Source organism: Neoarius graeffei, chromosome 5 (assembly GCF_027579695.1).
Source record: "Neoarius graeffei isolate fNeoGra1 chromosome 5, fNeoGra1.pri, whole genome shotgun sequence".
NCBI classification, from domain to species: Eukaryota; Metazoa; Chordata; class Actinopteri; order Siluriformes; family Ariidae; genus Neoarius; species Neoarius graeffei.
Window position 1 is genome coordinate 31,619,863 of NC_083573.1, and position 26,795 is coordinate 31,646,657.

General features: G+C 39.8%; 1 protein-coding gene across 4 annotated transcripts in view; it reads right to left on the bottom strand.

Moving 5' to 3' along the window:
- pou2f2b (POU class 2 homeobox 2b) overlaps positions 1 to 26,795 on the bottom strand; it is an 83,593-nt gene that overhangs the window by 12,327 nt on the left and 44,471 nt on the right. For 2 of the 4 annotated variants that reach the window (XM_060921542.1, XM_060921544.1), the window contains exons 1-10: positions 24,950 to 25,132; positions 18,586 to 18,654; positions 18,419 to 18,453; positions 18,274 to 18,333; positions 14,037 to 14,147; positions 9,254 to 9,359; positions 8,951 to 9,042; positions 8,705 to 8,845; positions 3,193 to 3,334; positions 2,671 to 2,819 (exon numbers count right to left, since the gene is read on the bottom strand). In XM_060921542.1, the coding sequence (XP_060777525.1) occupies positions 2,671 to 2,819; positions 3,193 to 3,334; positions 8,705 to 8,845; positions 8,951 to 9,042; positions 9,254 to 9,359; positions 14,037 to 14,147; positions 18,274 to 18,333; positions 18,419 to 18,453; positions 18,586 to 18,654; positions 24,950 to 25,091 (1,047 nt within the window). In that variant the 5' untranslated portion in view covers positions 25,092 to 25,132. Of the gene's footprint in view, positions 1 to 2,670; positions 2,820 to 3,192; positions 3,335 to 8,704; positions 8,846 to 8,950; positions 9,043 to 9,253; positions 9,360 to 11,558; positions 11,814 to 14,036; positions 14,148 to 18,273; positions 18,334 to 18,418; positions 18,454 to 18,585; positions 18,655 to 24,949; positions 25,133 to 26,795 lie in introns of those variants that run through there. The other 2 variants (XM_060921545.1, XM_060921543.1) reach the window with 2 other exon arrangements.

A 26,795-nucleotide genomic window follows, 5' to 3' on the forward strand; every position in this document is an offset into this window, starting at 1 on the left:
GGTGTGATCAGCTGTTCATTTAGCGATAGAATGACGTAACTGTCAGTGCACGCTCAAAGTAAACCTGCACATGCGCACACGGACTTCCTCTGCCTGCTTGACTGAGCAAAGCGAGCAATTTCATGCACATTATTTGCTCAGGAATCTCCTCAAATTAAATAACTTCCCAGCCACAGAATGGCCTGATATTTTGTGAGATATTACAGAAATAAACATATATCACAATGACCAAATTTCAGAGGGAACTAAATTACACAGATTTTATGAAATCGAAAGACCATCCAGCTTTAAGGTTAAAAATAATTATTATAATTAATATTATTTACTCGACAGTTTTCTGGATCAAACCACTGCAGACCAATGTTACATGACTTTCAATTTTTGAAGCAGGAAGAAAAGATATGTGATCTGAAATATTTGTATTCCCCATGGAGTATTAATGAAAAAAAAATTATATATATATATATATATATATATATATATATATATATATAATTTCTCATTTTATTTACAAAAAAGGTGTCAGCTTATCAACAAGACAGCAATCCAAAACGTAATAATTTTTTAAAATAACACTAATTTTTATGAATATACAGTATATTTATTAATTATATAATATATAATTAACATTTATTAATACATAATATAAATATTGATTGATAGGTATATTATATATAACTATATTAAATATTAATATACTTTTGAAACATCAAAAAATAAGTTGTTTTATTTTTATTTTATTTATTTATTTATTTATTTATTTAGCTTTGACCTCTTTCTGGGGTGCAGACTTTTACACTCAGTAGAAGCAACATGCAGTTATCGCACCATGGACATTTCTAACCACCACTTCTTTCCCCTTAGATTTGATAAATTCCATCTTTTCTGAACATCAGCTTGCGAAAACTGTGAGATCGTGAGAAATGGATGTGCTCCTGTATGTCACATGTACAGTGGTGTTTGAAAATTTGTGAACCCTTTAGAATGTTCTATATTTCTGCATAAATATGACCTAAAACATCATCAGATTTTCACACAAGTCCTAAAAGTAGATAAAGAGAACCCAGTTAAACAAACGAGACAAAAATATTATACTTGGTCATTTATTTATTGAGGAAAATGATCCAATATTACATATCTGTGAGTGGCAAAAGTATGTGAACCTCTCGGATTAGCAGTTAATTTGAAGGTGAAATTAGAGTCAGGTGTTTTCAATCAATGGGATGACAATCAGGTGTGAGTGGGCACCCTGTTTCATTTAAAGAACAGGGATCTATCAAAGTCTGATCTTCACAACACATGCTTGTGGAAGTGTATCATGGCACAAACAAAGGAGATTTCTGAGGACCTCAGAAAAAGCGTTGTTGATGCTCATCAGGCAGGAAAAGGTTACAAAACCATCTCTAAAGAGTTTGGACTCCACCAATCCACAGTCAGACAGATTGTGTACAAATGGAGGAAATTCAAGACCATTGTTACCCTCCCCAGGAGTGGCCGACCAACAAAGATCACTCCAAGAGCAAGGTGTGTAATAGTCGGCGAGGTCACAAAGGACCCCAGGGTAACTTCTAAGCAACTGAAGGCCTCTCTCACATTGGCTAATGTTAATGTTCATGAGTCCACCATCAGGAGAACGCTGAACAACAATGGTGTGCATGGCAGGGTTTCAAGGAGAAAGCCACTGCTCTCCAAAAAGAACATTGCTGCTCGTCTGCAGTTTGCTAAAGATCACGTGGACAAGCCAGAAGGCTATTGGAAAAATGTTTTGTGGACGGATGAGACCAAAATAGTACTTTTTGGTTTAAATGAGAAGTGTTATGTTTGGAGAAAGGAAAACACTACATTCCAGCATAAGAACCTTATCCCATCTGTGAAATATGGTGGTGGTAGTATCATGGTTTGGGCCTGTTTTGCTGCATCTGGGCCAGGACGGCTTGGCATCATTGATGGAACAATGAATTCTGAATTATCCCAGCAAATTCTAAAGGAAAATGTCAGGACATCTGTCCATGAACTGAATCTCAAGAGAAGGTGGGTCATGCAGCAAGATAACGACCCTGAGCACATAAGTCGTTCTACCAAAGAATGGTTAAAGAAGAATAAAGTTAATGTTTTGGAATGGCCAAGTCAAAGTCCTGACAATCCAATCGAAATGTTGTGGAAGGACCTGAAGCGAGCAGTTCATGTGAGGAAACCCACCAACATCCCAGAGTTGAAGCCGTTCTGTATGGAGGAATGGGCTAAAATTCCTCCAAGCCGGTGTGCAGGACTGATCAACAGTTACCGGAAACGTTTAGTTGCAGTTATTGCTGCTCAAGGGGGTCACACCAGATACTGAAAGCAAAGGTTCACATACTTTTGCCACGCACAGATATGTAATATTGGATCATTTTCCTCAATAAATAAATGACCAAGTATAATATTTTTGTCTTGTTTGTTTAACTGGGTTCTCTTTATCTACTTTTAGGACTTGTGTGAAAATCTGATGATGTTTTAGGTCATATTATGCAGAAATATAGAAAATTCTAAAGGGTTCACAAACTTTCAAGCACCACTGTATCACAATTAATCAAATGTTTTTGTCCATAATGTTAGTTTAGGTCAAGCTGGGTAACTAAATGTTGCCTAAATGTTACTGACTTGACTAAATGTTACTGACAATTGACTCACCGTGCTGAAGCTGCGCTCCAAAGCCACGCGCACATTGGTCTCGATGCTGGTGCGTTTCTTGCGGCGGCGGGCAGGCAGGCCTTCAAAGCCCAGAGATGATGAGGACAGAGAGCTGGGACTTGGCAAGGTACTATCCATCGACATGGTCTCTGCACAAATTAGCAATCAGACGATCAGCAACCATCTTTAACCAATATATGACTTTACTCTTTGTTATATGCATATCATTATCAATACGTATCTGCATTAAACAGGTACTTAGCACAAATTCATTCCTACACAAACTCTTAAACTCCAGGACCTGCCAGTGAGTCCCAACTTGCAATCCTCACTCTTGTACGGTAAGTACATACACTATATACAGTAGCTTTTTTAAAGTTTGACTGTAATTACTGAATAATTCATAGCACTTGATTATACATTATTCTTTAATGCTTTCAGTTCATGATAAGTTAGTGAGAAGTGAACTAAATTTCTTCTGTTTCTTTCCTTAGACTGTTAGATGTGTGATGGAGCCGTTACCGGCGTCAGTGAGCCATTTCTCCAGGAGAGGTTTGAGTTTGCACATGTTCTTAAAGCTGAGATTAAGGGCCTCAAAGCGGGAGATGGTGGTCTGACTGAAGTCATTCCCATACAGCTTACCCATAGCCAGTCCCACATCACCCTGCAGAGAGAGAGAGAGAGAGAGAGAGAGTATACATGTAGCCATTACAGTTCACAATCGAGAGTGTAAAACCAGGTTCATCTGAATCTGCTGTCTTTATATAATGTCACGATGGTTACCCTTACAAAAAAGAAGTTTATTCAAGTGTGCTTCTAGTATACTTCTTTTAAACTAAAAATAAGAGCGTATGCTTTCAGATGACTTTTTATTTACTTATCAAAGATATACTGAATAAAGTTATACATAAGTATACCTGGCTTATACTGAAAAGTATATAGAAAAGTCTAAGTATATTAAGATTATACTTAAACTTTTGATCAAGATATACTTTACAAAAGTGTAATAAAGTATTAAAATATTTGTGCCTTATGTTTACAGTGGGCGGCACGGTGGTGTAGTGGTTAGCGCTGTCGCCTCACAGCAAGAAGGTCCGGGTTCGAGCCCCGTGGCCGGCGAGGGCCTTTCTGTGTGGGGTTTGCATGTTCTCCCCGTGTCCGCGTGGGTTTCCTCCGGGTGCTCCGGTTTCCCCCACAGTCCAAAGACGTGCAGGTTAGGTTAACTGGTGACTCTAAATTGACCGTAGGTGTGAATGTGAGTGTGAATGGTTGTCTGTGTCTATGTGTCAGCCCTGTGATGACCTGGTGACTTGTCCAGGGTGTACCCCGCCTTTCACCCGTAGTCAGCTGGGATAAGCTCCAGCTTGCCTGCGACCCTGTAGAACAGGATAAAGCGGCTACAGATAATGAGATGAGATGAGATGTTTACAGTGGTGCTTGAAAGTTTGTGAACCCTTTAGAATTTTCTATATTTCTGCATAAATATGACCTAAAACATCATCAGATTTTCACACAAGTCCTAAAAGTGGATAAAGAGAACCCAGTTAAACAAATGAGACAAAATATTATTCTTGCTGATTTATTTTTGAGGAAAATGATCCAGTATTACATATCTGTGAGCAGTAAAAGTATGTGAACCTTTCTTGAAGATTCTTGAAGACGTTTCACCTCTCATCCGAAAGGCTTCTTCAGTTCTGTCTGACTAATAGGGAGTATCAGGTATTTATCCTCTCATGGATGAAACGCAATCCTAAGGTGTCATTGAGTCATCCTGTTGGTGTGGGTCACTGGGGGCTGGGTGTGAACAGCCTAGAGAGTCATTGGGGTGGTCAATGGATTGTTGGTTCTCTCTGTCCTCCTGTGAGTCACTGAAAACAGCTGGGTTTTGGTGTGCATTCAGTTGTCTGGGAAGTGTGCCAAGGACTGCATTGTAAGTGGCTGATAAATGATGTCTTAGACCACCACCCCTGTTCAGTGATGGCTGTTCCAGGTTGACAAAAATGGCTTCTTTAACTCCTCGCTCATTAAAATATGAGATGAGAGGTGAAACGTCTTCAAGAATCTTCAAGCAAGTCCAGTTGCTCTCTTTTACCACCCACAGTTTACTATGACCTGGATGACTGAGAATCTTCACAGACATATGTGAACCTTTGCTTTCAGTATCTGGTGTGACCCCCTTGTGCAGCAATAACTGCAACTAAATGTTTCCGGTAACTGTTGATCAGTCCTGCACACCGGCTTGGAGGAATTTTAGCTCATTCCTCCGTACAGAACAGCTTCAACTCTGGGATGTTGGTGGGTTTCCTCACATGAACTGCTCACTTCAGGTCCTTCCACAACATTTCGATTGGATTAAGGTCAGGACTTTGACTTGGCCATTCCAAAACATTAACTTTATTCTTCTTTAATCATTCTTTGGTAGAACGACTTGTGTGCTTAGGGTCGTTGTCTTGTTGCATGACCCACCTTCTCTTGAGATTTAGTTCATGGACATATGTCCTGACATTTTCCTTTAGAATTTGCTGGTATAATTCAGAATTCATTGTTCCATCAATGATGGCAAGCCGTCCTGGCCCAGATGCAGCAAAACAGGCCCAAACCATGACACTACCACCACCATGTTTCACAGATGGGATAAGGTTCTTATGCTGGAATGCAGTGTTTTCCTTTCTCCAAACATAACACTTCTCATTTAAACCAAAAAGTTCTATTTTGGTCTCATCCATACACAAAACATTTTTCCAATAGCCTTCTGGCTTGTCCACGTGATCTTTAGCAAACTGCAGATGAGCAGCAATGTTCTTTTTGGAGAGCAGTGGCTTTCTCCTTGCAACCCTGCCATGCACACCATTGTTGTTCAGTGTTCTCCTGATGGTGGACTCATGAATATTAACATTAGCCAATGTGAGAGAGGCCTTCAGTTGCTTAGAAGTTACCCTGGGGTCCTTTGTGACCTCGCCGACTATTACACACCTTGCCCTTGGAGTGATCTTTGTTGGTCGACCACTCCTGGGGAGGGTAACAATGGTCTTGAATTTCCTCCATTTGTACACAATCTGTCTGACTGTGGATTGGTGGAGTCCAAACTCTTTAGAGATGGTTTTATAACCTTTTCCAGCCTGATGAGCATCAACAACGCTTTTTCTGAGGTCCTCAGAAATCTTTGTTCGTGCCATGATACACTTCCACAAACATGTGTTGTGAAGATCAGACTTTGATAGATCCCTGTTCTTTAAATGAAACAGGGTGCCCACTCACACCTGATTGTCATCCCATTAATTGAAAACACCTGACTCTAATTTCACCTTCAAATTAACTGCTAATCCGAGAGGTTCACACACTTTTGCCACACACAGATATGTAATATTGGATCATTTTCCTCAATAAATAAATGACCAAGTATAATATTTTTGTCTCATTTGTTTAACTGGGTTCTCTTTATCTACTTTTAGGACTTGTGTGAAAATCTGATGATGTTTTAGGTCATATTTATGCAGAAATATAGAACATTCTAAAGGGTTCACAAACTTTCAAGCACCACTGTAAGTGTACTTGCCCTGTAGTTGTGCTTATCTTTTTGATAGTCATCTATAAAATACTTCTTTTTCACATATATTGGCTTCTTTGTGATATATGGCAGCATGTTTTAAATCCCATCTTTTAAACCTACATGTACCATAAGTTTGTAGTCAGCTGGTGAAAAACAACTCCTGGATTTATTAGCTCATCTGGCCGACAGGCGATGACCTTATGCCATCACGTGTTGTCCGTCTGTCGTCCGTCCGGCGTCGTCGACATTTCACGAAAATATCTTTTTCTCTCTCAATTCTTCACTGATTTTTATTCTTTTTGGCAGGAAGGTATAGTGTACAGGCATGGCAATTAAATGCATGAGAAATTAGTAAAATTGAAGTTGTATGGCATGGCCTCCTCCGTAAAATGGTAAAAGGTGGATTTAAGCGCAAAAACGCACCCGATAGAAATAATCAGGATAAAGATATCGAGGGAGAGATAGACTGGAGCTTTGAAATATCAAATGCAGAACTACATGAGAAAACAAAGACCCTTCCCATGAAACAGCAATTAAGATATATTGCACACATATGTTGGATGGGCAACGATGAACTCCCAAAACACCTACTGTTCGACACAAGATCTTCTAAGTGGTCAAAATTTGAAAATCTTTTGGGTTTGGACACAGAACAGATAAGACGTACAATGATGGATAAATCAGGCTTCTTGCAACTGCTCGATAGGATTCTTCCTACCAAGACAGAAGCACCCTAAGGAGGACACTCCACAAAGGAAATATGATGATGATGATGATGATGTAGATCTGCCTGTGGTGCATATAGCTTCTACGCAAATGTGCATAATTACAGTTAATAATGAAGATATGGAGTAATTAATCCCTAGTGAGCAGTTTCCACACAAATTACTACTTCTCCCTCAATTCTTCACCGATTTTGATTCTTTCTGGCATGAAGGTAGGGCTACCTAGGATGCATATAACTTCTACCCAGATTTACTTAATTACAATTATTAATGAAGTTATGGACTAATTAAGCCTTAATGATCAGTTCAACAAAAATAGCTTCTTCTCAGTCACTTCCTCGCCATTTTGGATTCTTTCTGGCAAATAAGTACGTATTCCGAGGGTGTATATGTTTGTTTTATCTGTAGCTGCTTATCCCGTGCGGGGTCGCTGGGCAAGCTGGAGCCTATCCCAGCTGACCATGGGCGAGAGGCAGGGTACACCAATAGTCTAACTCTGCTTACGCTCAAATTTCTGTCTAGACACACTTTGCTTTGAACATATTCCCTTTTTGCAGAACAGTACACACAGCTTTCTACCTAACACATAACAATCCATGGGATTTCCATAGGTATTTTGATGCTGGGTAGAAAACTTTTTCTATGATTTATTAGCAGTCACATCACACATTTCACTACCAATTATCCTAGCACAAGAAGGCATGTGGCAAAATCTTGAATTTTCATTTGTGATTGTAAATGCACCAGAATTAGTCACTGACCAGTTTTCATCTAGTCCCTGGTAGGTTAATACATAAAATGTAATAACAAAGTCACAAACTCAAGGTCCATGGGCTATCAAAAGTCAAATAATGACAATAGTGCAATTGTGACGAGGGTGGGCAAAGTTGGGGGGCCCAAAATTCTAATCTTTCATGGGGCCCAAAATTTCTGGCGGCGCCCCGACCATCACTGATGGTCTCATCTCATCTCATTATCTCTAGCCGCTTTATCCTGTTCTACAGGGTTGCAGGAAAGCTGGAGCCTATCCCAGCTGACTACGGGCGAAAGGCGGGGTACACCCTGGACAAGTCGCCAGGTCATCACAGGGCTGACACATAGACACAGACAACCATTCACACTCACAATCACACCTACGGTCAATTTAGAGTCACCAGTTAACCTAACCTGCATGTCTTTGGACTGTGGGGGAAACCGGAGCACCCGGAGGAAACCCACGCGGACATGGGGAGAACATGCAAACTCCACACAGAAAAGCCCTCGCCGGCCACGGGGCTCGAACCCAGGACCTTCCTGCTGTGAGGCGACAGCGCTAACCACTACACCACCGACTGATGGTCTCGTTAAATAAAATAGATACAAAAGCTAATCTTCATCTTTAACTTTATGGATTAATTCTGAAAAAGAAAACTCTGACACGTTTTATACTGCCTCATATAATAAACTGTATAAATTATGGAAGGGTGGTGGTTGTTTAGAAATAGTTAGAATACAGATGATACAGATTTAAAAAAAAAAAAGCTGAATTCTTGTTCCTTGATTTAGCTGTCTACTGCCATCTGGTGTACAGATAGCTTCAGTATATTATCTTTTTATCCTCGTACCCTCCGGACCTGCTAACCAGCAGGAATGTTATTTTTCAGCATTTCATACAAGGTCACACCTATGATAGTGATTGCTTTGGATTTCGTACAGATCTATTACAGCAACTTGTCCCGATATGCATGATGATCGGTTAACACTTTGTGTGTTTTGGTACCTGTGTGAACCCAAGTTTGATTCTCCTTTGTTTAAAGGTGCGGGCAAACTGTTCGAGCTCTTCCAGGTCACTTGGCTCCTCGGCATGAGAGGTCACAGGGGTCACCGTACTGACACTGTTCTCCATGACCTTTTCTCTCTGCTAAAGAAATGCAGACACAATGAACCTAAGCACATCTCCGAGCAGTCTTGAACATACGTGTCAGTTTCTGGGTGAATGTTTACAGCCCTGAAAATTCTGCCTTACCTGTGCTTGAAGACCGAGTGCAGGAGGAGCAGTGAGGAGACTCCCCTGGTTTTGCTGAGGTAGTGGAATCAAATTTGGTGTCGGTAGCAGCCCTGAGAGAGAGAGAGAGAGAGAGAGAAAGGCAAATCAGATTTGTTCAATGCAGTTTTGGAGAAAGTATTTTAAAATGTGCTGATGGAAATTGGTGTATATATATATATATATATATATATATATATATATATATATATATATATATATATATATATATATATATAAAATCAGTGAAACTTATATATCCAAGGCAGAGAGTGAGGATCCCACCTTGCTGCCCTTGCTGTGCCTGTGGCAAAAGGAACTGTGCAGGTGAGGGCAAAGGATGCCCTGGGACGAGGACCAACTGCTGCAGCTGCAACAATTGCTGGATATCCTGAAGTAGATAAGGACAGAAGGTGAGTTTCACTAAAAGTTAGTGAAGGATAATGTAGTGCTTGAGTTTTCAAGATCACAAGTCAAACTTGTGGCTGCAAAATTACACTAAAATCCCTTTTACACTGCATGTGTCTGAGTGGGAATCTTACGCCTTTATTCCTCTTTGTGTTCTTTATAAAACATCCGAATGTGGAACAGGGGGTCTGTGTTGTTCTGCCTCTGAGCCGGAACGATTGGTAGTAACAGAGCCAGACTCGACGTTTGTGTAAAAGGGGCAGCCGGCATGGCGGGACAGGGGTGTGATGTTTTCTTTCCGAGAGAAGCGCAAATTCAAACATTTCCATCTACAGTGTCTAAGGTCTGTGTGCTTCCTACTTCACTTTCTCCTCCAACTTATTTCTGATTACACAAATATGTTGCCTGCATGAGTCTCACCACTCCTTTCTTCCTCATTACTGCTCTCTCTCTCTCTCTCTCTCTCTCTCTCTCTCTCTTCTCACGAACACAGTTTTCGGCCCCGAAAAGCCAACTCTGTTTATGCTATAAATGACATAAGCATGTTATATATGTAGAGGACATTACATCCTTTAAACGTGAATTATTTGATGGAAGTGATTATACGCCGCATACGATGCCGTGTAACCTTGCTTATGTTTAAAGAGTGGTATACTGTAAATGCGGCTAATAAAAGCACCTCAACACTGGGTTCACTCCAGAGGTGGACAAAGTACCCAAGTTCATGACTTAAGTCAAAGTACAGATCCCGCTGGTCAAATGTTACTCTGATACAAGTGAAAGTTGTCCAGTCAATTTTTTACTTAAGTTAAAGTACTGAAGTACTTGCTTTTAAAAATACTTAAGTATTAAAAGTACATTTTCTGTCAACACATTGTCATATTATTGCCATAACGCTTATAAAACCTAATGCCTCTGAAGCAACCGACTGGATTATTTTGTGAATTCACAAAATGAACGCATGCTGTGGAATCATGGTGTTTTAATGTTAAGCTAGCTAGTCAGTGAAACTCCACCTGACATGTTAGCAAACTCTTTTTTCAAACTCAAAATCATATTGGGTATCTAACGCTACTAGAACAGAAAGATTTCTACATTTTGTTGATTTGGCAAGATTATGCTGAAACATTTCTGAAAGCACTTCAGATAAGTTAATGTTATTCATATTAGCGTAACTCTGTTTTTACATGCTAACTAACAGTGTCCAAGTTAACTAGCTGTGTGTTAACGTTAGCCGTGGACAAGGCTACGGCGACTTGGCGGGCAAATCCATAGAAAGTCATTTGATGAACCAGACTGCATCGCTATTGCAACGTTACCGCTAGCTCTAAAAGCACAGACAACTTCATTACAAGCTTTCTCTTGGAATAAAACCTTTATATGACTCATTATGCTTTCGCAGGTTGGACGGTGAGTTTTTGTAGGCCGTGATGTGATTCATTGTAGCAGACATTTCAAACGAAATGAATTTTTAATCCTTTCAGAAAACTGAAACATGGGTTCTAGGTATGGCCCCGGGTGTGTGCATTCCCCAGAAGAACCGCCTCCTTCCATTCTGCCATCAACTGATCATGTTGAAATAACGCTGCTGAGAAATCACTGAACTTGATTTTATACAGTCTATGGACGTGACGTGACCCTAGTGATTACTGACCGGCTGTCTCAGGGTCACCTGCGAAAAAATCAATCGTGTTTTAGAAAAGAAAAGAAAAGAAAAGAAAAAACATCCGCTTTCAAAGCTGCTTCATAGTAACGAGTAACGAGGACCTTGATAGAAATGTAGTGGAGTGAAAAGTACGATATTTGTCTTTCAAATGTAATGAAGTTAAAGTCACAAGTTTCCAAAAAAAAAAATACTTAAGTAAAGTACAGATACTCAAAAAGTGCACTTAAGTACAGTACTCAAGCAAATGTACTTCATTACTGTCCACCTCTGGTTCACTCGCTGTATTCGTATTTCTGACACATAGATACGTCACCCTTAAAGGTAAAAAGGGCTGAAGATAACAACTGGCTGCTAGACTCGGACTGGTTATAATACTGTTCTCAAGACTACAGCTGTGTGTAAAGTGATTTATTTGTTCATATAGAAAAAAAGTTGTTATTGAGCTTGGTGGCATGTTCGATGCAAGGAAGCAGACAAGAGTTTGCAGGGTTAAGGAAAGCATGTGACTGTGTGTACCTGGGCAGTGAGCTGGATTGGTTGAGATAGGGTAAGCTGGTGAGGAGGGGGCAGGACAGGAGCAGCACTTTGCTCCTGGGCACTCTTTGATTGGCCCTGCAGCTGGGGCAGAGCCGCCTGCTGCTGTTGCTGCTGCTGCTGATGCGTTTGCTGCTGATTGGCTGCGTGAGCTGCCTGCGACTGCTGCACGGCTGCAGCCAGGAGCTGCGCTTGCTGGAGGAGCAACTGCTGCTGAGCAGGCAAGAGAGCAGTCAGCTGGAGCGAGACAGTAAGGGGCAAGAAGGAAGTCAGGAGCAGAGGAAGAGAAAAGGCAGGGGAAGAGAAAAGGAGAAATCCTCTGGTGAGGAAAAAGAACTGGAAGTGCAAGAAGCGCAAGAAAAAAAGCAGACACAAATCCAACAGCCGTGTACAGTAGGTTCTGAATGTCTGTTGTCCCCCACTAAAAGGGTTTTTACTTTTTTGAATATTCAGCCCCTATTTCCTTCCCTGTGTCGAAAAAAATATTATCACACGTACAGTAGTTTTTTCATTCAAAGCTAATGTATGCTGCTAACACTAAAAAGTCCTTATGGTTATATATATATATATATATATATATATATATATATATATATATATATATATATATATATATACTGTATATACACTCAAAAAAACCCCATTGGATTTACTTAACCGAGTTATGGCAACCAGTCCCACGAAACTGTGTTAATTTAGATGTATTGAATACAGTTATGTTGAGTTATTCAAAACATAACTGTATTCAATACATCTAAATTAACACAGTTTCATGTGACCGGTTGCCATAACTCGGTTAAGTAAATCCAATGTTTTATTTTTTTGAGTGTATACACATCCATCCATCCATTATCTGTAGCCGCTTATCCTGTCCAACAGGGTCACAGGCGAGCTGGAGCCTATCCCAGCTGACTATGGGCAAGAGGCGGGGTACCGTACACCCTTGACAAGTCGCCAGGTTATCGCAGGGCTGACACAGAGACAAACAACCATTCACACCTACGGTCAATTTAGAGCCACTGATTAGCCTAACCTGCATGTCTTTGGGGGAAACCGGAACACCCAGAGGAAACCCACGCAGACATTGGGAGAACATGCAAACTCCACACAGAAAGGCCCTCGCTGGCCGCTGGGCTCGAACCCAGGACCTTCCTGCTGTGAGGTGACAGTGCTAACCACTACACCATTGTGCCACCCATAGTAAAAATCCACCTTTTGGTGAAGTTGCTTCATCTCACACTTGAAAAAATGAGAAAAGTCAGTCCAACCTTTAATTGAAATAAATGTATTCAGAGGACTGAGATGGCCAGATTTTGATTTCAAATGTCCCAGTATTTCATGGAGTCCATGATGCCATGGACCCTAACAAGGTTTCCAGGGCCTTTGGAAGAAAAACAGCCCCAGAACCTCCACCATATTTTACAGTTGGGATCGGGTTCTTTTCATTATAGCCATTCTTCTTTTTACACCAAACCCACCGCCGTGAGTGTTTATTGCCAGAAAGTTCTATTTTTGTTCCATCAGACCAGAGAACAGGGTTTCAGTCAAAGTTGTAGTAGCGTTTCACAAACTTCAGGCTCTTACATTTGTGGTTAACTGACAGAAAAGTTTTTTTTTTTTTCCTGGAAGACCTTCCAAATAACCTGTCGGCATGGAGGTGGAGTCTGATGGTGGTTTTAGAGACTCGGAAACCCCAAGGTTTTACTTTTTCTTGAAATTCACCAACAGTGATCCTTGGGGATTTTTTGCCTCTCTTACCCTCCTCCTCACTGTACACGGGGGCGAAATACACTTGGGTCCTCTTCCAGGCGAGTTTGTAACAGTTCCAGTTGGTGTCCACTTTTTTTGGGCATTTTCAGGCGAGTAGGCTTTTTTTTCCCCCCCAACCATTCCCTGACGTATGAAGGTCAACACACTTCTCCCTCGTTTGGTTTGCGTGATCGCTTATGACTAAGGGAATTTGGCCTCTGTGTCACCTCATATTTGTTCCCCAGTTAATCAGGAAGTCATGGATTAGAGCTTGAAAGTTCCTACACACTCCAATCAACTCAGAAATGAGGTACAATTTAAATGGGAAACATGCCAGTAATAGTGTCACAAGAGTTTTTGTTGAAAATAATCATTCCTTGATGAGGGATTTGTTTTTCTTTGAATACAATTTTCTAACCGTTTTTAGTAATCTTTACAAGGGGTGCCAATAATTGTGAAGGACACTGTATATGTTTCTATATACAATGTATAAAATAAGTCTTTACCTTTATCAGTAAAGAATGAATATACTTGATATATATGATATAATTGATCAATATTAAATTAGTCTTCTAATACTAAACTTGCATACAATTCTGGGTGAGGAAGCATGATGGCGGTAGAAAGCTTAGCGTGTACTAGACGGAACAGACATCGCAATCTTAGAATGAAGGCTGGCATAGTGTGTGTGTGTGTGTGTGTGTGTCTTACTCCTGCCAGCTGGCTTCCTGCCAGCATCAGCTGTGTGTGTGGGAGGGGTGTTTGAGTGGGTGTGGCCTGAACTGAAGCTGGAGACATCTCTCCACACTCCTCCACCTTGGCCTGAGAAAGAAAGGGAAGCCATTTCTGCACCTGTACACCATCTCAAGCACATAGCATTATATATAAGGGTGGGTTTTTTTTGGCATGATTTGTACAAACACACTTAGCATGGTTCAAATGTGCAATTTCAGTGAGGTTTAGCTGTTCCAAATTTCATATGCTTCATATGTTAGGTTGTGAAAATCAACCTTAACCACATGAGTCCTTCACTCAGAAATACGGTCGCTTGCGAATGTGCAGGTATTGAGATTTCAGAAGTCAAAGAGGAATATTGTTCAATAAGGTCGCTAATTATGTTGGATCCAAATGTTGCACATTTTGGGCCAAAATTAGATTAACATTTCCGAAAACCCAGAGCATGACTGCCTGGGAAATCCTGTCCCGGTTCTTACAACTGAGTTTTATGCATGTACACTCTCATCTCATCTCATCTCATCTCATCTCATCTCATCTCATCTCATCTCATCTCATCTCATCTCATCTCATCTCATCTCATCTCATCTCATCTCATCTCATCTCATCTCATCTCATTATCTCTAGCCGCTTTATCCTGTTCTACAGGGTCGCAGGCAAGCTGGATCCTATCCCAGCTGACTACGGGCGAAAGGCGGGGTACACCCTGGATAAGTCACCAGGTCATCACAGGGCTGACACACACTGTAGACACAGACAACCATTCACACTCACATTCACACCTACGGTCAATTTAGAGTCACCAGTTAACCTAACCTGCATGTCTTTGGACTGTGGGGGAAACCGGAGGAAACCCACGCGGACACGGGGAGAACATGCAAACTCCACACAGAAAGGCCCTCGCCGGCCACGGGGCTCAAACCCGGACCTTCTTACTGTGAGGCGACAGCGCTAACCACTACACCACCGTACTGCCCGCATGTACACTCTTACTGTTGCTAATTTAATCATGGCCTATTCCACCACCGTGAGCTGGCCTAGTGGTTAGCGTGGCCACCTCTTGACCGGGAGATTGTGAGTTCTACTCGCAGTTAGGTCATACCAAAGACCATCATAAAAATGGTACCTACTGCCATTTGGTGAGGCATGCCACAATAGAGATGTGAGTAGGGAGTCAAACTTTTGCGGTTACCAGAGGACCAGCCCCGCACTGTAACCCTAATAGGTGAGAGGCCGAGGCCTATGGAAACGGAGATTGGTGCTGCCCAATACGCCTTAATGGCCTGGTTAGTACTGGGATGGGAGACTGCCTGGGAAGACCAGGTCCTGGCACGACCAGGTCCTGGCACAGGAAGGATGGACTATTCCCACCCACCAGACAGCTCTCCTCTATCACATGATGCTACCAACCAGGGAGGGTGAAGGTCATTACGTGCTTCCTCCGAGGCGCATAAAGAACTGCTGCTCAGACGACGTAGCACACTTGGAGGAAGGCGCTATCCACCAACCTCCACACACATAAGCTCACAGACATCAACGATTGGCTAGCGTCATTGTAATTGACAAGGCCAAGAGAGTATACCACCCCTCCCTCCCTCCCTGAAAGCACGGCCAATTCTGCTCTCTTGAGCTTTCAGCCACAGATGGCTGTGGCATCATCATCATCACATGGATTTGAACTTGTGATCTCCGGAAACGGACTGAATTTTAAACCATTAGAAATATTAACGACTCAGCTGTGAGAATTACAGTTTGATGTGTAATTACCCATGCAGCTTTATATAATTGACAACATCAATACAAAACTAATTAAGTCCTGAATGTTTATTATATATGATGTGATTACTGTTCACTGGATAATCAATACTCATTGATACACCAACAAGAATCAAAAGTTTGGACACCCCTACTCTACTCATTCATAGGTGTTTCTGTATTGTGACTGTTTTCTACATTGTAGAACAATACTGAAGACATCAAAACTATGAAATAACAAATGGAACAGATATGCCCTGTGTCCAAATTCGCTCCCTACTCACTATATAGGGCACTATACAGTGAGGACGCCATTTTGTAGTGCTGTCCGAAACCTTAGTGAGAATTATTTACACTCTATACAGTATAGTGCACTCAAAATATCCCACAATGCATCACGAAAAGTAGTGTACAACTGATGGTCACTATCCAAAGCAATATATCCCATCATGCATTGCGGTTGCGCTGAAAGAAATCAAATTAAAAGTCTCAAATTTGATTTAATAAAAGGCAGCGGCAAAGTATTCAACCTTGATTTAAAAAAACTGAAAGATGCAGGTACTTTGTATTGATTAATGTGGGAAATTATACGTTCAGTATAATATGGATTTATCACAAAAACACATGCATGTATTTATTATTTTGAAAACCCACCAGCCAACTGATCTGGCACGTTTTAATTGTGCGACAGTAATTACGCAAATACCAGCGTGACAGAGTAGTGTCCGAAAGCATTTTTCATTTAACCAATGAGCTCACTATATAGTCCTCTATATAGTAATTCCCTATGTAGGGAGTAGTGAATGAGTGAGCGATTTCGAACACAGGGATGGAATTATGTGGTTAAAAAAAGGTGCTCAACAAAAATATGTTTTATATATATATATATATATATATATATATATATATATATATATATATATATATATAAAATACACTACCATTCAAAAGTTTGGGGTCACCCAGACAATTTTGTGTTTTCCATGAAAAGTCACACTTTTATTGACCACCATAAGTTGTAAAATGAATAGAAAATATAGTCAAGACATTTTTCTGGCCATTTTGAGCATTTAATCGACCCCACAAATGTGATGCTCCAGAAACTCAATCTGCTCAAAGGAAGGTCAGTTTTATAGCTTCTCTAAAGAGCTCAACTGTTTTCAGCTGTGCTAACATGATTGTACAAGGGTTTTCTAATCATCCATTAGCCTTCTGAGGCAATGAGCAAACACATTGTACCATTAGAACACTGGAGTGAGAGTTGCTGGAAATGGGCCTCTATACACCTATGGAGATATTGCACCAAAAACCAGACATTTGCAGCTAGAATAGTCATTTAGCACATTAGCAATGTATAGAGTGGATTTCTGATTAGTTTAAAGTGATCTTCATTGAAAAGAACAGTGCTTTTCTTTCAAAAATAAGGACATTTCAAAGTGACCCCAAACTTTTGAATGGTAGTGTAATATATATATATATATATATATATATATATATATATATATATATATATATATATATAGTTTACCTTGATGACGCTTTACACACTATTGGCGTTATCTTAACCGGCTTCATGAGGTAGTCACTTGGAATGTGTTTCAATTAACAGGTGCTTCGTCAAAAGTTAATTTGTGCAATTTCTTGCCTTCTTAATGCGTTTGAGATCAAACAGTAAATAATTAATAACAATACAGTAAATAGCCCTATTCTACAACTGTAGTAATCTGTATTATGTCAAGAACCGCTCAACTAAGTAAAGAGAAACGACATCCATCATTACTTTAAGACACGAAGTGTCTTTTAATTAATAAACATAAAGAAAAAACATTGAATTAGAATGTGTGTCCAAACTTTTGACTGGTATCATATATCTCTCACATCCACATGTACCAACAGTACAAACTTAGACCTGGTTTAGCGTTTGCATTATGGTAATTTTTAGGCTATACTTTTGTTAAGAAGCTTATGCTATTTGAGAATATTCTGTGGAAAAAAAACCCAAAACACAACAGTGAACTACTTTCCAACAGGAAACAGATGAAATAAATACAATTCGTTTCATAATGCACATAAGCAGCGTGTGCAGCACACCACATACTCATTCCTCAAAAAAATACTTGCCCTACTGATCATGGTGTCGTCTATGGGATGTGTTGATTAGTTGTCTCGACTATTCTCGATTCATGTCCCAGAATTCCAGTGTGTCCCGTACCCAGTAGTACGTACTCTGACTTAAGATTTGACATACAGTAGGTTTCTGTCTTCCTGATTTCCTTATTTATAGTGCTCTTTCTAGCTGTTGTTTGTGTCTCTAGGCTTTATACGGTATGAGATGTCAGCTTTTTCGAACGCCTCATATACACACTTGCACCTGATTCTATATATCTGTGAATCAACATGCAAATCAGACAGCGATGCAGAAAAACACACACACACACACTTCAAGTGAGTCATTTACCTTGTTGCTGGCGCTTAGTGTTGGAGAGAGTGAGAAGGGGTTGGTTTTCATTGGCGGAATCTATTGGAAGGAAACAGGTTAGCCAACTGGAAAAATGCGATCATCAAAACTATAGTCAACTCATTACTTTAAAATAAAGGCCTACCTGATTATTGGAGTCTGAACTATTCCTCTCTGAATCTAACACAAACGCACAGGTAGAGAGAGAGAGAGAGACAGAGAGAGAAGAATGAAATCTCCAAGCAAGCAGCTGAATGAGCGTACTTCATGATTGACGTTGTCACTCACGCAGACACACGCGCATTAACGTACCTCCTGTGTTCTCCATCGGAGAGTCTGCCGCTGGATTTTCGACCTCTATTGGCTTTGACATTCTGATATCTGCAGGAAAAAGACGACGTGAATAATTAATTGTTAAAACTTGAGCAAAGTCGATGATAGATGAAAAATGACTCGTCGCTCAGAGACAAGCGTAGCAATGATAAAGGGAGAGCTGAAAAGCAAAGAAAAAACTTTCATCCACTGTGCAAAAGGAAACAATTTGAAAGAGGGGAAAAAAACAACAACAACAGAGAGGGAAAAAACATTTAAGTGACTTGAGGCAAACCAAAGCAAGAGAATGGATCCCCAGGTTCCAAGTTACACCATTCGAGAAACCTGAGCTCATCTCATAATGCTGACTTGAAATTACACACAGTTCTCATAACAGCGAAGAGGGGCAATGTATGGGGAGATATTGGAAAACACAGCTGCATTACACACACACACACACACACACACACACACACACACACACACACACACACACACACACACACACTTATGAAGCACATCAACTCAAGAAGGCAACTCAAGTTTGTGTTCACACCGAGGCGGAAAGCAAATCTGATTCTGTACCGTGGCATTTCATTTACACAGGATTTTCGCTTTGTCTACTGAGCTGAAAGGACATAAAGTAAAATTACAAACAGGGATGTGACACTATACACCAGATGTACCGTGATGATAAATGATTTACATTATTAAACCACAAGTATTATTCGTTATGAAAACGTTTGATGTGTGTCACAATCTTTAATGTGCTACAAGATTTTTAAAACGGAGCTGAGTATTTTTTAAAGGACAAAAACGATGGAAGATCGCTTAGACATCGAGTCGTACGCTTATTTGAAACGGTGCTGTACTTAGACGTCGAAGAAGTGATCATATTTTGGGAAATAATTTCATATATAGCTGTCCTGAACTGGATAGGGGGCATATGGAGTGCCATGTGCTCTTTATCTGAAGCCTTACACGTAAGATAATGTAAAGTGTGTATAAAATTAACTCATTAATTAATTAAGTGTAATTACATCACCATATGGCAATCTGTAGCAAGGAGAAATAGAGTGAAAAAAAAGATTTAAAACGAGGATTTTATCTTTTACATAACATAACATATAACATTACCCTGATTCTCATTATTAGATATATCAGTACAATAGATTGAACAAGTCTCACACAACTTAATATATAATTAAAGGAGCATATTGTCTATCCATAAGAGGAAATACACTTTTAAAAAGTGCACACATATCCATTTGATGCAGTCTGGGAAATAAAAAATTGTCTTTGTTGAACATAAACACACCCCCATAAGACACACATTCTCAAACGCACGACTTAAATGTAGTTTCTCATACAGACACACTCACTTCCCTTTTGTGAAATACATGCAAATAACCCCAACGACTGACTAATTATATCGGCCACCTGCATATTAAACGCTTCCCTACCCCGCTAGCTGTCTTTCACTATCATTCCACATATTTCAGTCCTGATTCTCATTTGACCCCCACTCCCCCGCCCCAAACATGGTCCTCTACAGCGTCGGACCAAGTGTTCTTAGACATTATAAACATAATGTATCAAAAAAATTCATTGAAAATAGAAGCATGGAGGCTAAAAAGTAGTGAAAATAAACAGTCATTGCTTTGAAATGGACTCAAGTATTAAAACGTATAACGTAAACATCTTTAGGTAGTCGAATTATGTTTAAAAGGAACGTTATTACTTGTCTAAAGCTGTTAGAAGATTGCTTTGGTTTCAAAGCAACTATGCCATTTAACTTAAAAAAATTTTTCTCATTAGTTAAAATTGGACTTGCGGCCTATAGGTTATCTTCATGACTGGCATTGAGCCTAATCTAGCCTGGCGTTAGCAAAGAAAACTTAAAATATAGCTAGCTAATGCTAACCAATTAGCTAAACTTACTTCAACATTGTTTTTTTTTTTTTAAACAGATGGAGTTTATACTTTCTCTGGAGGCAAATTGTATACAAGTCTTTGTTACTCCGGCATGTTGGGACAGAGGAAGGGCTCGAGGCGCTCATCCTTCACTTCAACGATATTCCGACGCGCAAATAGATATCGTCACAATCCTTGATAGATATTTTTCTAGATTGGTGAATTTGATTGGATGTAAAACTCAGCCTATATTCGATTGATATATACTGTATATACAGTCATTGGCTGGATTTCAAACAAACAAACAAACAAACAAACAAACAAACAAACAAACAAAAACAAACAAACTCCCAGATTCGTACTTTACAAGTACTTTAAAGGTCTAAATAAACTATAAGGTGTAAAAATGAAGTGGTTTTTTTTTCTCGCTTGTAAATGTAATAAAGTAATGCGCAAGTATTTCATTTGAATAATACTCAAGCAAAGTATAAATATACCAAAATAATACTTTAGTATAGTAACGATGTCAGGGTTTGGCCGTCTAGAGCTCTAGAGAATCTGTAATTATGTCTTGGTGGTTGAACTCACAACTCACGTTTACAGTATTTATGAAAGTTATTATGCCTATAAATAATGTCATCTATAATGTAATGAAAATGGGTCAGTGGATAGAAAGTTTAATAATAATAATAATAATAATAATAATAATAATAATAAAACACCCTCTCTGGCTTCAATAAATAGTTGAACCTACTAAAAAATTAAATTTTAATTTTTAGAAGCGTGTTTGTAGTTTGTTTGTCCTGAAAGGGACAAAATTATTTTCATCATTTATATTTTTTGTCACCAGTTTGACAAGCATTGCCATAGAAGATTCGACAAGCGCACACCAGGGAGTGATAAACATAGAACTAAGGCATACGAGTGAACCAGTACGGAAAAAGTCATGGTGTAATGAAGCGTTGTACTCTTGAGTATGTTATCAAAGAGATGCTGTTTGTACTGTTCATACTTGAGCAAAAAAAAAACAAAAAACCCTGCTCTATCTCTATATAAGCTAAGTACTGATGCGCGCCATTATAGCGTTCCTTATTACTGGACATGTACTGCTATATCGTCACGAGGTACTGTACGAGTCAAACACCAACACACGATGGAGTTAAGACTATTAGCGTTGATTGACATTTCTCCTTGATCTTTCATTCATCTTAATGTTTTTGAATGATTATTTTTGCCGATAATGCACTTTTCCATTAAAGTACCATTTCGGGAGGAAGTGCAGCTGGAGGAAATCCCCACCGCTGTCCCCAGACTCCTTCAGCCACACTTGGAGTAAAGGCAGAAGTCCTGACTCTATGTGGGTTTTAGAGTGAAATTTGGCCAATATTTTGAGATTACGTCACAAACAGATTCTTTTTATATATTTATGTGTGTGTACATGCGTGTCAGGATGCTGACTATGATGCTGAAGATCTTACCAACATCCCTAATTTTCCAAATATGCCTCATAAAGTGCACAACCACCAATTTCACAAGCAAATCATGCTCAAGGGAACTGAATTTAGCGTAAGTCATTTTGGCTGCCAGTACTCACGAATTTAGACGTTACTTGGTTAACTAATAAAATGGCGGCATTCAGATACAGTGTATGTTTGTTGATAGTGGTCTAGTTTCATATGAAGTGATTGTGGAGTACATACACGATGGGGTATGTGTAAAAGAGGTCTAAAGCTTGTCTCTCACTTCCCTCTCTATTTCCCCTCAGGCTGGGGGGAGCACAATGTGCTAAACCAAACCCTTACTGTCAGAAAGGCTATTATTAATCTCCTGCACACCACTAAACACACTGACATTAACACTCTTTCTTATATTCTTCCAGTAGTGCGTTCCTTCTCTACATTATAAATGCACACTCACACATGTTTGTAATTCTGTCATTACCGGGTGATTCTCTTGACTGATGTCTTACTCTAGCTGCGTAATGTAAAAGAAATCTAATAGCTCTTTTAGTTAGGGATTTTCTTTTCTTTTTTTTTTAAGTGCAAACAGATGCACAAGAGGCAAACGTCCAAATGTCTCAAACACAAATCAAATACCTCCACAAGGTCAAAACTCACGTGTATTACTATAATTATTGGGACGTTTGTTTCCTTCTACAGATATAAAAAAAGAAACATACACCATTCTTATGCATGGTTAAGTTTATATGAAGCCACATCCAGTTCTTGTATAATCACTTCATCATACACCACCTGTAGGTCACCAGAACATTCAGCACATGTGTGTGCTTGTGAGAGATAGTGAAAGAGAGAGAGAGAGAGAGAGAGAGAGAGAGATACTTATCAGACTGTGGAGGGAAAAAAAGATTATTTGATTGGTGCTTTCAGTCAACATTTTAGATCAAAACTATTTGCTTATTTTAAGTAATATTCCTTCTATTCTTTCTCTTCATTCACTTGGACCACTGCTATAATATCATCTACAAAGTTTCATCTAATCTAATCTTATCTAATTTAATCTCCTAAACTCGAAAAAAAAAAAAAACCCCATCATGATTTCGTCACTTTTGGCTTAACCCTTCTACCCGGTTGCATAGTTATTGACTAATATGCTATATGGTTTGGAAATATGGTCCCATCACAATAAAAGAAAGTATGTGTCTGGTTTGTTGTCCATCTTGGACTCAGTGCTGGAGATGAGGAGGAAATACAGAGACAGGGACAGAGGAAACACCACGTCCTCCACACACACTCCTACTCTGTCACACTCACGTAAATGCGTTCCAACACACACAACTCCTACTCCCTCACATGCATACGTTCCAATTCGGTACGAGCACCAAGCAGGTCACCGTCGCTCATAAACACGTACTCAAACCTACAGCAGCGCTTGATACGTTTCTATAAAAGAACAGATGTGCCATGCTGCATTAGTCAGTTAAATCATGTCACACATACACACTGAAGCGATGGTGTTAACCCGTTCTCTCACCTCGAATCCTTTCGGTTGCAGTTCAGCTTGCTGTCAGGTTTTCATTCACTCTATAAAACGAGTTGGACCTGTAGTTTTAGGAATTGTAGAGTTGACTAATTCTTCCCATCACTCCTTATAAAACAGAGTTGACATTTCTATCTCTGGACATACATTACAACACTACGTACAGTCCAAACTCCAAACTCGTCTATTTATTATTACTGTCTGAGACAAAAAAAAAAAAAAACACAAAAAAAACAGGGTTTGGGGTATTCTTTGGCTAATTAAGGATTCTTAGCTTCCTCGAAGCTCCTACTTGGAATCCCCTGTAACAGGGAAACACTTGTAGGTCTTGACAGATCCTTGAAGTGTGTGGTTTCCCCACAGCAACAAACTGAAGAGTCTGCACTATCAGCACTGTGCAGTTTTCACTTAAACCCATTCATTCTCGACACACATGCTTGGATTACTTGTGAGCAACATGACTGAACATTAACAAGTTTGTCACTGTAATGTTAGTAAATCTACAGTATGTCACCAGCAGTTAGAATACGAACCCTTACTTGTCAAGAGGATTTGTAAGCAGTTTATGAAAAACCCTTCGACATGTAAACTAATCGTGGCTGATAATGGCTTAGATTCCTAACACTCCGAGAATAAGCATATGTTTAAGCAATATGTTTATTGTTAAAAGCGCTATACAAGTAAACTCGACTTGACTTGACTTCCAAATGGGTGTCTTTTAGGAAATCTGTATCAGGCTTAGGTACATTTTAATACGTTGACATCCATCTCTCTCAGAGCATTTTTTAAGGATTTTCCACTAGGAGACCAACTGGTCTGGGCAATACAATCACAGGCACCAGAGTCCATGCGGCTGCACCGCTGTGGCATATTCTGTGATGCAAAATGGTTCACCAATCACCATACAGACAAACACACTCCAGTGACTACACAGCTATCAAGAGCAATTACCAAGCACAAATGTTATGTCAAAGACACTCACACAGTAATGACATCGGATTCTGACATCAGCCATCTCAGTAACCAAATTTTAGTTTTGTTTTGCTTAACCAACATGATCGTGTGTACAGTATATCTTAGAACATAGATCTTCGTTTTCCTTGTTAAATGTATACTTACATGGTACTTGGTTAATTAATTGCAACTGATTGAACCAAATGATAAGACATAACTTGGTTTAAAATTTGGTCTCCTAGTGAAGCTGGTTTGGCATTGACTAGGAGACCAAATCTGGCCACTGGGAGACCATTTGGTCTCCCAGTAACTATGTTAAAAAAATGCTCTGATCTCTCTGTCTCTCTTGCTGTCGCTTCTTGTCCTCTGTCCATCCCATGTAATTATTTGGAAAGCTTCTGGGTTAATAAATAATTCGTTCTGTCTCTACCACATTCAGCATATAACTGACCCAATAAAAGTCCAACCTGGTAACCACACAGGAAGCAAAGACACATACCTGGCAACCACAAATGGGAGTAATCCATCGCTGCTATAGGAGCCGTCTTTGTCATACTGATACTTATGTGTGCACTTGTTTCAACTCTCTCTCTGTCTCTATCTCTCTTGCGTTTTGCCCTTCTCTCTTCCTTTTTACACATTCACACACCGCTCTCTGAGTCTCTCTCAGCCCCTGTCAGTGTGCAGCCAATGAGAGGAAGAACCAGATAACGTAAGGGGATGAGGAAATTGCTCCCCACTCCTCTCTCTATCTCCTCCTCCCTTTCTCTCCTTCACCTCCTCTCTCCACTGTGCCCTCCCACACCTCCTCCCCCTGCCGCCCACTTCCTGTGTCGAAGTGCACACTTCTGTCGACACAATCTAATATTTATAAAGCGAATTTCTGTCTTCGCTTTATGCGAACCTTTGAATAACAGCCTCTTCTTAAAGATGGCACTCAGGACAGAGGAAGGGTTACAGAAGTATGAGGCAGCAAGTACGCCAGCGCGAAAAAGCAACCGAAGAAATGAAGGAGGAAGTAAACAAGTGAAAAACGGTGGGTTAGATTAAGAAAAAGAGGGGGCCGAAGGGTTCGAGAGTGGGACGGCCACACTGACGAACAAGATGAAAGGATAAACAGATGAAAAGATAGAGGCAAAAAGAGGGGGAGCACTTTTGTCATTGGAAATTGCTGGGGCTGCTGGAAAGAGTCACTCACAAGCCGCGGTGATACACGGTCCTCTCACACACACACACACACACACACACACACGCACGCACGCACGCACGCACACACACACACTCTCACTCACGCACATGACTTACTCTTTCTTACACTGGATCAGTATTGTGTATCACTTAGCATATCTGACAGAACACCACACACTTAAAACCTCAGTGTAAACAGCAAGAATGAGGATGTGTGTTCCATTTGTAGCTTTGATTTTCCACTCTGAGCTGTGACACACCTCTTGTCACGAGAGTTTGAAGTTCAGAGGACATTAATCCATGGGCAAAATAGCTGCTTTTACAGCAAGCAAGTCCTCAGACCAAGATACTCTTAAACACGGAGCCTATTTTAAATAAATATGCTTGTTATAGTCATAATACCATGTAAAAGGGTAAGACACGTGAGGGTAATCCTGACTTAAGGGCATTTCTTTTAGCTTCATTAAGATATCACCCCTTCAGCTATTGGCTTATTACTCAGCTATTCATCAGAAAAAATATGCATCCATGATAATCTATATGTTGTAACAAATTCTGCTATAAAACCGTTCCTAGACATGACTCCTAGTTCTTTGAGTTGAGTTGAGTTGAGTTGAGTTGAGTTTATGCTCAATATATAAATCAAAATTAATCTTCAATACTTCATGATAATGATACTTTCGAGTCAGGAGTCGGACTGGAATTTTATATTCTTTCATGGGGTTCAGTGATGTGTGAACAGTAGAGTTCAGCCCTTAACAGGAATAACATCGGAATGTAATAATAATAATTGTAATAATTACTCATCTTGAACTAAAAATATACAAAGACTTTACAACAAAAACCAACAAAGTCATAGAATCCAAAAAATAAAAGTAGAATAGATAATATTCTATCCACATTCACTGGATATGACCAATCGTGTACTCTGATTGGCTCCTCTACTACTAGGATATCAGCTCATATACTGTGAGTAGAGAAAAAAAATATGGCGGAGCATTTTGTTGAACCAACCGAGGACAAAAACACCCCCCCCCAAAAAAAAAGCAACAAAATATAGAATAAAAGTATTTGATGGTAAGAATGTATCTTTAAAAAAATTTTTTTCAAGAATTATTATCCGTGGCCGGCGAAGGCCTTTCTGTGCGGAGTTTGCA